The following is a 12,950-nucleotide window of genomic DNA, read 5'->3' as shown; positions in this document are numbered from 1 at the left end:
CAGATGATTAACCTTTAAAACCTCTGATAAAATTATCAATAAACAGCAATAAAGAATTTTTTCATATTTTTTTTTCTTATGTGAAATTGAAAGTTGGAAAAGACTGTGTTAAATGAAGTTATTCATAATATGGACCAAGTATAAAGATCATGTATGGTCCACAAATCAAAGCACACATACATGTACCTGGTGATTTACAAATTATAAGATTGACATTATACATGTACATGAATGAAGATTGATGTAAGGAAACCCACCTTCTAGCTGAGTAAACAGATCTTTAAAGGTTGAAGAACTCTCTCTTGGTAGAATATAATCAATCTCTGAACCGACCCTGCTTTCTAATGAAGCATTTGGGATCTTGCTCTTGATCAAATGCTGGATGCCATTCATATCAACCTTCTCATTCTGAACTAAGGTCAGATGATACCCAATGCCAAATCTACAGTCAAGATATAAACCAAGATGATGTAATCACAGCAGTGTAATGATTTAAACCATTATCAAATCTGTAGATTTTCTGTTTAAACTGCATATATAATTAAAACTAAATACACATTTGAGGCACAATATGGTCTCCAATCACGCCTTCAGGAAGAGTGCTGTGAATCCCACTCCGACTATTCCAGAACCTACAGTGTCACTGGCAGACTGTGTGTCAACAGCTGAGGCAACCCTCCTAACTTTTGCTGCAGAGAAGTTCTTGCCATATTCAACTGTACCTGATTTGAATTACCTCGGCAAATTACTAGCAAAAGACCAGCTTTGGATAGGCACTCCATGGACGGAACAAGCGCATGATACAAAATGACCCATGGTCTTGGGGAATATTTCACAGATGCATGTATCACGGAGCTGCAAGTGTCGTCCTTCTCACTGAACATAGATGAATGTACCAGCCCTAAAAAACATGTTTTGTCAGTTTTTGGTATTTTTCTACAGTAAATCCCTGCAGGTAGTGGTAGTTAAGCATTTGACCTCATTTGAAGTTATTGAAGTGAACAGCCAAACTTTTTATGATGAACTTGTAAAAGTGTTTGATCAAATAAAGCTTCCTTGGGAGAGCTTAGTGTCTATACTCATGGACAGCTGCAAACGTAATGCGCGATTCTAAGACTGGATTGGAAACACGTATACGAAAATACAAAGCTCCTCATCTCTTAGACATCGATGGAGATGCTTTTTCAACATGATTCAATTATGGTTCATCTTTCGAATGACAAGCAGAGAGACTTGCTGCAACAATTCCTGTCCTCTTTCATTAAGAATGTGGATCACTTTCATTCTCTTATTCACCAACTCCATTATGGTTACTGTGTTGTTGGTTTATCTGAGACCTGGTTGAATGATTTTCAATACTCTCTTGTTTCTGTTGATGGGTTTACCTTTTATTCTAATAACAGAGAACATAAAAGAGGGGGAGGGGTCGGGTTTTACGTGTCTAATAATTTAAATGTCAGAGAACTAAAAGAGCTAAATGAAATGTCTGATTTTATTGAATGTATTTTTATTCAAATTGAAATGCCTGACAAGAAGCAAATGGTTGTTGGCGAAATATACAGGCCTCCAAAAGGTAACACTCAAGATTTTTTGGATTGTCTTCAAAACTTACTGTCATCTCCTGTTCTTTACAACAAGAATGTCTTTCTTATGGGCGACTTCAATCTAGACTTATTGCATTGTAACACTGTTTCTTCTTGCCAGGAGTTTCTTAATGTCGTGTTATCTAGCTCTTTTATACCCTCAATTACCAAACCAACTAGAATTACAGACTCGTCGTCAACTTTGATAGACAATATTTTTGTAAATAGTTTATCTAGTACGTCATCTGGCATTTTGGTGTCTGATTTGTCAGACCATTTCCCAATTTTTGTTGAGGTGTTTTTCGGCAGAGATAAAAATAAATCTGCATCAATTAGTGTTCGAGACATATCAGAAGAAAATTTAAATAGATTTAGGGAGAGATTAAATGAGATCGACTGGAATGTAATCTATAACATTCAAGACCCGGATATTTGTTTTGACAAATTCTTGGATCTTTTTATGTCTACTTATAATGCTACAATCCCCCTTAAGAAGTTTTCCCGCTCCACATATAAAAAGACACCTAGACTCCCCTGGATCTCTCAATCTCTCCTTAAGTCTATCAACCGTAAAAACAATTTATTTTGCAAATACAAGAAACTGCCTGGTAATGATAAACTTAAAAGGAAATATATTCGATATCGTAATGTACTGACAACTTCCCTACGTCTCGCCAAAAAAATGTATTTTTCTGATCAATTCAACAAGTACAAGAACGATATTTTGAGTACGTGGAGGGTGATAAACAAGGTCCTACGATCAAACAAAAAGTCCGAACCAACAAAAGAAATTTCACACAACGGGAGAATTATTCAAGATCCTACTGAAATAGCCGAGTTGTACAACGATTACTTTGTTCACATTGGTACTAATCTCTCAGGGAATATCCCTGAATCTGATAGAGAATTTACATCGTTTTTAAAGAATCCTAATCCGCAATCTATTTTCCTTACCCCTATAGTCGAATACGAAGTTAAAGATATTGTAAATAATTTAAAATGCAATAAGAGTCCTGGTGGTGATGGAATAACAAATTTTCTTTTGAAAAGGGTAATTAATGAAATACTCTCACCTTTGACATATATTTTTAATCTATCATTAGTAAATGGAGTTGTTCCTTGCAATATGAAAGTAGCAAAAGTTATACCTGTTTTTAAAAAAGATGATAAACGAGAAGTTTGCAACTATCGTCCAATTTCACTTCTCACTTCCCTTTCAAAGTTATTAGAAAAGATAGTATACTCACGCTTAATCAAATTTTTAACCGACTGTCAAATATTAAGTGACTCTCAGTTTGGTTTCAGGAAAAAACATTCAACCGTTCATGCCTTACTTTCTTTTATTGACAAGGTGGCATGTGCTGTCGATAAGTCATTACATACTGTTGGTATATTCCTGGACCTTTCCAAGGCCTTCGACACGATCAATCATGATATATTGTTATATAAATTATCACATTATGGTATTCGTGGGAAGGCCTTGGACTGGTTCAGGAGCTACCTCAGTTCTCGTAAACAATTTGTTTCTTATACAGGTATAAATTCTAGTTTGAAATCAATATCTTGCGGAGTACCACAAGGATCACTCCTTGGTCCCTTACTTTTTATTCTTTACATTAATGATTTTAAGAATTCTTCCAATATTTTGTCATTTATTTTGTTTGCTGATGATTCTAATCTTTTTCTGTCTCATCGTGACCCACATACGCTACTTAATACTTTGAATACAGAACTTCTATCAGTTCAGTCATGGATTAGAGCTAACAAGTTGTCACTTAATGTTAAGAAAACTAATTTTATGATTTTTAGTAATTCTCTCAAAAGTTTACCTGGTCAAGTAGTCATGGATAATGTAAATTTATTACAGGTTGATTCCACCAAATTTCTTGGGCTCTATATTGATCATGATTTGTCTTGGAAGTGTCACATTAATTACTTGAGTAAATTGACTTCTAGGAGTATTGGTATTTTAAGCAAGCTAAAATTCTTTTTCCCTGATTATATACTATTAAACTTATATATGACTCTCATTTCATCACGATTAAATTATGGTATATTGGCTTGGGGTAATACAAACAATACTGTATTAGAAATGTTATTCAAACTACAAAAGCGGGCAATTAGGGTAATTAACCAATCTGACTTTTATGCACACACAAATCCATTATTTATAAAAAACAAAATCCTGAAAATTCATGATCTTTACGAATTTCATTTGGGTACTTTCCTGTTTCAACTCTCAAAAGATGATTTACCGGAAATTTTTTCTTCCTTGTTTCAAAGAAACAACCTTATCCATTCTTACCCTACCCGCCAAAGGGACTCATTTCACCTTCCACGTACTCGTACGTTATTTGCTCAAAGAACAATTGTATTCGAAGGACCAAGGCTTTGGAATAATCTTCCAATCGAAATAACTAGCTGTTTATCTTTAAGTATGTTTAAATGTAAACTGAAATCATTTCTTTTGTCCAGTTATGGACACCGTTAAGACGCACTTGCTGAATATATGTAATATATTTGATTTGTACCTTTTTAAAGGTATAATGTGGTATATATTTTTTTCATTCTTCGCTCATCCCCTCCTATATTTCACATTGTTCACTTTTCCTCTTATTCTTTACCCCTTGATTTTGTGCTAATGTTTGGCTTTTCCTTTGTAGTATAATTATTCTTTAGTGTCCGATCTCCTTACGAACTTCATAATTACTTTAAGGAACCTGCAGACACTACAAGCTCTGCTTTTCATGCAGGTTCCTTCATATTTCACTTTATTTACTGCCATTATCTTTGTATTTTTCTATGTAACCAAATGTATTTCTTGTATTATGTTATTATTTTGTTATCTTGTGAAGTATGAAAATAAATTCAATTCAATTCAATTAAACTAGAGAAAATCCAGGACATTAGTTCTGCAATAGGCAGAATCTGTGCTCTTTATTTAGTTTATCAAACATTAACCTTCATCTTGTCAGTTTCTCTGTAACTTACAATTATGTTGAAATAGTTGGAGCTAATACATACAGACATACAGAATACAACTTGATTGTAATTGTAATTGACAAAATTGGGTAATTGTAATTGAAAGTAATTGAGCCCAATGTGGTTTGAAGCATGCATGAAGTGTGGGACCCATCTCCGGAAGAAGATGCCCTTGAACAATGATCTTCTGAAAACTGTCTCTGAAATTGATCCTTCGGACAGGGGTCATACAGCAGCACTAAAGTGTCTGTTGAAGCTACCTGACCAAGTAACAAATGTTCTCCACACTGAAAAGGATTAGTATCAATATGATGTTGAAGCCTGCAGGTATCAGCAAAATGCATCCAGAAATGGGGAGTCTGATGACATTGTACAGTACTGAACAAGGCAGTCCGAGATGTTCCCTTGCCTTAGAAAGATGATCTTTGCCAACTTGAGCTGCTTCCACAACCCAGCTGCAAGGTCAGCTTTCAGCATAATGCAAGAAACTGTAAAAACAAACAGACCATCTATTCACAGACAGATTTTCAGCCATACAAGCAGTGAAGTTTGAACTAAAATCAGAAAAAGAAGACTGCTTTGCAGGATTTCTCTCACCACCTTCGGACAAACCAGTTGACAGAACTCTTTGTAATGATATGCGTAGTGCCCATCAGAGATACACAGAAGCAAAAGACTGCAAAAATGTATGTGTGGTATCAAACATTTTATCTATGAATGACCTTTACCTTAATTTTAACAGTTGCCAATTTGCTCCTGGCAGACAGATTTTTTGGCCCCTGGTTGCCAGCAACCACTAGCGTGGACTCTACTCCCGCCCTGTATATCAAGGCCTGTGCGCCAGAACACGTCCTCTTTCAAAATCGGTGTTCAAGAGAACTTTGCAGAGCGGGGACAGAGGGAGGGTCCGATAGGAGGTAAAGCTCATTCATAGATAAAATATTCGATATCAAACATACATATCTATTTCATATCGCTTTACCTACCTAAGAAATATTAAAAGATGCCATATTCCAACAGATAATAATGGATGGCAGGGCTGTGGTAAGTTCTTTACTTCTCAAAATTCATCTAAACTGAGCCCATGGTTTGGTTCTTTGCTACAAACCTTGCATGGGGTATAAGTCAAACTCCGTTAGTTTCCCAGCGGATATGACCAGGGCTTACTGTCAAGGCATGTATAAAGCTGTGTCTTCTTCCAAACACTACTGCTAATAAGAAAATAGTCTTAATTATAAACCTCTCTTTAAGAATGTCGAATAATCAGTTCCTCTGATTGGTCAAAACTGAGGTCATGTAAACGACCATGCCTTCAAAACAACAAACTAAGGTGGTAACCAGGGCATAGTTAACAAGATTGCTGCCCGTTGCCCCCTGACCCGCCCCTTAACGATGGGCATGGCAAAATTTGGCTGAGATTCCCATTTGATTGCATGCAAAATATTGCTTACTGCGGTGATTGCAGATACCATAAATATCCGCGCGATTTGATCGAAAGTTTTAGACAATTCACGCATTGCCATTTACGCGCTTATTGCGCAAAGTGCGCGCAACGGATATGTCATAACGATGGAACGATGCCGATCTTTGATATTTGCTTGTTAATTCCTGTTAACATACATGGCATTATTGAAAAGAAGACTAACTTATTAAGGACATAACGGATGCATCAATCATCAAGTTGTTCGTTAAAATGCATGCTTGCAAAAGGTGAGTCGGGTGAAAAGATAAGACGGTCACTGCACAAAGTTAACGTCAACGTTAGATTTATAAGTAATGTTAGAGTCGAGACTACTCGTTGAGTATGACAAACGACAACGTTAGGTAATGTTGTCGTGAGATCTTGAGTAGACTCAAGATCGAAGTTAGATCTAACTAAGTTAGGCCTAATGACAATGTTCCCTTTAATCTTAGATTTGACATCTAATGTTAGATGTAGACTCTAATGGAGATTTAACTGTTGTTAACGTAACTTGGGCTTGGGGTAGCCTAGTTGACCTATTTGGTTCCTAAATAGGCCTAGACCTAGTGCCTTAGTGGCAGTACTCAGTAGATCTAATATGGAATGCTTTGATATTTGACTTTGAGACCTAATGCCAGGGGCAGGGCTAAGATTAACTAGAACAGTTAGGACCTAATGTTAGCCTGGGGCTTAGGGCTTTTAAGAAGATCTAGATCTAGACTAGGCCCTAGATCTAACGTTTAATTTGGTTCATAAAATATATATGGACTGCTTTTATATTCGAGACACGGTTGTTGTTTTCGGCTCCCGGGTACTGCATCGGCCAGACCATGCCCTCGGGCATAGTCGCGTTGCAGCCCCCTTGAGCCTCTAGAAACAACCATGCCTCTCAAAGCAGTCCATATATCTATACTATTACATTCATAAGAGAACTACTATGCATTGGTTCAAAAGGAGCCTTTGTCAACGCATGCAAGACCCGCACTAAGCTCAAGGAAGGACCTACTTTTTTCTTTGGGGGGGGGGGCTCTAAACAGAAAAAACAATTTCATAAGTCTGGTGAGATGTTTGGAGGAACTTACTGTTTCTCCGTCTGGGAGATTCCCTTTGTGGATGGCCAAGATTGCGCACCTGTAACCTCGAATGGTTGATACAGCAAGCCCTTTGTCAAACAAGTGGATTAGAAAATCTGCAAACTTTCCTATAGGAGCTGCGGTAGGATCCACTTGGTGGTCCCCGCACCACTTGATGAAGAGCTGCAATCTAGAGTCGTAAGTATTCCTTGTTGATGGTCTGAGGAAATTGGCAGAGTTCAGCAGCCCTGCTAGAAAGGCCTGCCTGCGATGCGATTGACCTGAAATGATCCATATGGTCAATCTGAGGTTGGACAATTTTGGATGGTAGATCCTCCTCCCTGGTTGACGTAGGAGATCCACCTCGTTCAAGTGTATCACTGAAGGCTGTATGAGCAGACCCACCAGTGTTGAAAACCAAGGGCATCTGGGCCAGTCCACAATAATGGGAGAGAATCCATTGCTACTACTGCTGGGTCTTTGTGTTTAGTGCAGTAAACTGGAAGTTGCTTGTTCAAGGCTGATGCAAATGGTCAATGTGTGGGTAACCGTACCTGTTCAATATTAGTTTGACAATTGTTGAGTTTATTTGCCATTCTGATGGGAGATAACTTCCTTTGGAAAGGAAATCTGCAATGTAGTTGTCCTTCCCTGGGATGTGTGAGGCAGTAACTCTGGTCTTGACAGAATCGCACCATTTTAGTATTTCTAGTGTCAGCTTGCACAAGTCTCTTGACCTTGTGTCTCCTTCCTTGTTTAAGTAAGAGACTACTGTCAGGTTGTCTGATTTTATCAATAGAGAGCTTTTGATTGTCTGCGACTGCAACGTATTCCTAGTTCACCGGAAGTGGTGACACCACTCGTTCAGTAAAAAATGTTCGTACACTGATGAAAACAGTTTCGACTTAATCGATGTACCCGTACTGGGCCAGTACCAGACCACAGCATATACCAGCGTGATAGCGAGCGGGCCGTGGGCCAGTGCTCGGCCGGAGAGTCAGGCGCAGCATCACCCTACGAACCAGTGGGGCGACTGAGGGTGCAACACTTGCACTCTTGCGCAAAAAGCCGCAAAAACACAGTTGTTTGGAAATAGAACATCAATTACCTATCGGATATGTAGTGTCTGAAAACAAGACACACTGAATGTAATGGAAAAGCTGGTAACAAGCAGTAATTTGCAGTTTACCAGCCCTGCTGAATCAACGAAAGTCCAGTGTTGATGCGGCTTCATTCATTTTTGCTAAGCTTGGATGACGTCATCATGCACGAACAAGCGCTCGTTCGAGCACTATGACAGCGAACGTCAAAACCTTCAAATACCAGTCACAGATTTGGGCAGTGAACGAGAAGGCTTGTCACAGAATACTTCGCGCATGCCCAGTGCTCCCAAAATCCCTTAATCTCGTACGTCCACATGGCTCGTCTCAGAAAACGAAAGGTCTCAGATGCCTGTCCCTGAACCGTGTGCTTGAACTTGAGGGCATATTGAACTGCTAGCATTTCTAAAACATTGATATGTTGATTTATTTCTTTTTCTTTCCACCTCACTTGGGCTTCCTTTGTACCTAAAATTGCACCCAAACCCTGATTTGATGAATCTGTGAACATTGTAAGGGTTGGTGTTGGATTCACAAATGGTTTTCCCTCTGGAAAGGTTCGAGGGTGATTCACATGTGTACCACTTCCGCCATTGGTCTTGTGATAGTGGTTCCCTTTGAGGGCGATATTGATGTAGGAATCCTAACTGGATAGTCCTCATTTTCCATCTGCAATCTGGTATGATATCTATGAGGCTTGCCAAAATGCCCAGAAAACATAACAATTGTCTGGCCGTCCCTTTTTTAATTGGTGAGAATGGAGGATCCCATCTGCTTCTCCCATTTTTTAATACACTGATGCCACACCTACCTGCTACCAAGCTCATTGAAATGAATGCTAATCCTCAAATTGCTAGATGGATGCAAACTTTCTTGATAGATAAACCTCAGGTAGCTAAAATAGGGCAAATTGAATCTGGTACCAGGGGGATCAGTACAGGTGTGCCATAGGGATGTGTTCTATCTCTTTTTCCCTATTTAATAGTGAATGTGTCAGTTATAATCAAAACTGTACCATAATAAAATATGCAGATGATATGGTTATTTCAGGATATCTCACAGATGGAAATGCAAATGACTACGAAACAACTGCGAACTATTTCATAGTGGTAGGATTCCAACCACCTTCAATTGAATGTATCTAAAATCAAGGAAATCGTGTTTGATCTCAGGAAGAATGCTCAAAATCAAGATGCGTTAGTTCTCCATAACAAGGAGGTTGAACAGGTGAAAGAGTATAAATACTTGGGAAGTATAGTGACCCTAGATTGGACAAAGAACACCCAAGCCTAATGCAAAAAAGGAAACCAACAAATCTATTTTCTGACAATAATGAAAAATATCCATATTGACAAAACTATTCTTGTCTTGTTTTATCAGGCTCTCACACAGAGCATATTGACTTACAACCTCCCTTTCACTTCGGAAACAGTATAAAGAAAGATAGGTCTTGATTAGATCGGGTGAGACAAGTGGCACAGAGAGTGATTGGGCATGATTTGTCTGATTTAGACTGTCTCTTTGAACAGAGGGTGTTGTAAAAAAAAAAAATCCTGAAAGATGAAAGCCATTGAAGTTCAATCGATCCGGAATCCGTTAAAATGTCCCATGAACTAATAGGTCACGCTTCCGCCAATCTTTTGTCCCAAACTCTATTCGCCTGTATAATCAACTTGTTAGGAGATAATTTCTCATAATAGTCCCAACTACTCAACAACATAGCATCCAGTGGATAACAATACAAATAACAATTATGGTACTACTACTTCAATTAACAATAATATCAAAACAATATAACAATGGTAATGAATATTGTAAGGATCATGAAATACATATATCTTGTTATATAAACACGAAAAATAATCACATGCAAGTTAAATTATTGTTAGAATCACTTTTCAACATGAAAGCCATGACTTCTGGTGAAGAATCGTAATTTTGTTTATTTACATGTATTGTTTACCATTTTTTTATGTTATCACATGTGTTTCATGTACATGTATGCTTGTAATGCTGGTGGAAAGCAAATTTCCATGAACTTGGACTGCAATAAATATGAACTTATGAAATTGTTTAAGTTTATGTTCGGATAATTCATGGTCATCTGCGTTAAAATATTTTTAGACATGCAATGAAATTTCATGAAATTCTGGTACAAGGAGGTTGGGGACAGTTTCTCAGATAGGCTGATCAAAATAGGGCCTACAAATTTTGAAATTCAAGGGGGGAGAGTGTGATTCTTCCTGGATGCTTGTTCTTCTGGACATTTCATTTCAGGATTTCACCCACAAACTGTCTTGACTTATTTTCAAAGTCCCACATCTTTGCATACCCATTGAACATGTTTTCCAATGTGCTTTTGGTGGTGTACATGCAGAAGTCAAGTTCTCTTTCATTGAAGATTTACCTAGTACATGATGAACCCAGTTGTCTATACGAGCATTCACAGAACCAAAATATGACAGGATGAAAGTCTGCACATTGATGGCACTAGGCCAATTATTCAGGGTAGAGTTTCAAACAGCAAGCTGCGGTGGCCCCGAGTATTACAAGTTGAACATCCAGCATCTAGCTCTGATGGTATATTATTCCCAGGGTATTGTTCTGTTTCCAAAAAGCTTCTTCAATAATATTTCCCTTCTCTAGAGATATTGCAAGAGATAAAAGAAAACTATTAAAAAAATGAAGGCCAAAGACTGTGAGACCGAGATGTTTCACTAAACTTCTTTGATAGAAATGCGTTTCTAGTTCGGGAAAACAGATTGAACACTAGCGTACCATGTAATTACTAGAGTATGTTTTCAAATGGCGCATGCAGGGTGGTCTATCTATATCATACCACTCAGAGAGGGCGAGCCGAGGACTTGTGATTAAGCAACGACATCTAATGAATACATGAATATGCATTAAACAACTAGTTCGCTGACCAATCAGAAGGCGTGGAGTTGACAAAGTCAAAACGTCAAAAGGTTATCGAGAGCTTGCCGACATGTTGGGGCTGAGAGCCGTATGTCAGAAGCACCTGCGTACTAATGGGGGTCACCTGTAGAGGTGAGCAGGCCGGCGATTTAATGAAAGGCTGACGACTCTCGAGGGGAGAGATGGTGGGTGTCTGCTTGAACAGCCCGGTGCTTTACACAGCGGCTGAAGCTGACAGAGATCGAGGGGGAACTGACCCGCACTGCTCGTGGGAGTGTGAAGCAACATTATAGTTGCGATGACTAGCCATCACTTATCGGGAGTCTGGCGATATAATGGGGGCAATGCCCGTATGTCGGTAGCATCTGCATATTAGCAGGGTTTTCCTTGCAGGTGAGCGGGCCGTCCATTAAAAAACGCCAGGAACCTTGAGGGGCGAAATGGTGAGTGTCTGCTTGATCCGCACAGCACTTGACACGGGGGTTAGAGCTGACAGGGAGCGTGGGGATAGAAATCCATGATGCTCGGAAGCGTTCTGGAGCAACGTATAGAGTTACGACACCTGGCCAAGAATCAGAAAGAAAGGTCTGCTTGAGTAACAAGGCGATGTCCTAGGTTTTCTTCTTCTTCTTCCTCTTCTTTGCGGGCTATGCCGGGGGAGCAGAAGAGGGCACAAGAGACTGGGGAGGACGTGATATCTCGCATGAGAAACGTCACTCGAATCTGATCAAGCCGTTCAGGCACATGAAGCGGTTCCACCCTCTTGGGAAAAGGCACGCAGCTCCACGGTTCCACCCTGATTGGATTGTCCTGAGTTCGACAGGGTCGAGCTCTCGTGTCTCTACCGACTAGGGGCTGGTAGCCCTTTGCTGATGCTCCCTGATGGAGATTGACAAAGCATCGAGCCTAGTCTTTGCCAGAAGAGTCCCATGCTCTTAACCCGGACTTGTTGGACCCGATAGCCGGTGGGTCAGACAGCACTGGAGGAGTTGAGGTTTTTTCTACTAGTACAACACTCCCCTAAATAGGTTCAGGTCCCGACGAGGGGATCACCTTTCGGTTTCACCCTCTACACTTGAGCATGTGGATGCGGTTCCACAGTTCCACCCTCTTGGGCATGTGGACATGACTCCACGGTTCCACAATTCTTTTCCAGGGCAGGTGGACGCAATTCCATGGTCCCCCCCTTTATTGAGCCCTACGCAAAGGGTCTCACGCTGTTGCCCTCATACTCACCACCGCTGATCGCATGAACAAAAATACCATGTCTGTTTTTTCCCTAGCGGCAGACGTGGGGTCATCAAGAGATGAGTCGAAGGAACTCATTTACCTGGTAAGTTCTTAACTTGAAAGAACAAAGAGAGGGGCAAAAACAGAGGAAGGACGGGGAGGGGGTGGACAAGAAAGTTAAACAAACCAAGGTCCCTTTCAGAAGAAAAATATTTTGTTTTTATTAATTAAGATGAGATAATTATCGCTAATTAATTAAACAATAGACTGCTTTGAGGAACCAAATTTCGAGGACAAACCAAGAAGCCAAGTGAAGAACCAGGATTCATTCAGGGTAGGAGTCCGTCTGAAGAAAAAAAATTCTAAGACGGGAAAACAATAATCAATCATACAGCTTAATTAAGTAATTAAAATAAATTAATTTTAAACAAAAGGTAGTTAAACACAATACAATATTATATAACTATTAAGCCTGAGTCATATCGATTATTTTGAAAACCGGTGTTCGACAGCTTTAATTCGATCGAACATCGATGCATCAAATATTGAAGGCGGGGAAAAGTTAGTCTTTTTTTTGCTCCGGCCGCGTCGCGTCGATGCG

General features: G+C 39.5%; 1 protein-coding gene across 1 annotated transcript in view; it reads right to left on the bottom strand.

Annotated features, from left to right (window-relative positions):
* Positions 1–12,950, bottom strand: part of LOC121408106 (phospholipid-transporting ATPase ABCA3-like) — a 292,368-nt gene that overhangs the window by 182,545 nt on the left and 96,873 nt on the right. Inside the window, exon 11 of the mRNA XM_041599444.1 lies at positions 258–442. Coding sequence (XP_041455378.1) covers positions 258–442 — 185 coding nt within the window. The remainder of the gene's footprint in view (positions 1–257; positions 443–12,950) is intronic.

This window comes from Lytechinus variegatus, chromosome 2 (assembly GCF_018143015.1).
Source record: "Lytechinus variegatus isolate NC3 chromosome 2, Lvar_3.0, whole genome shotgun sequence".
In the NCBI taxonomy this organism is placed as follows: domain Eukaryota; kingdom Metazoa; phylum Echinodermata; class Echinoidea; order Temnopleuroida; family Toxopneustidae; genus Lytechinus; species Lytechinus variegatus.
The sequence above is the reverse complement of the archived record's forward strand: the minus strand, read 5'-3'. Positions and strand labels throughout refer to the sequence as shown.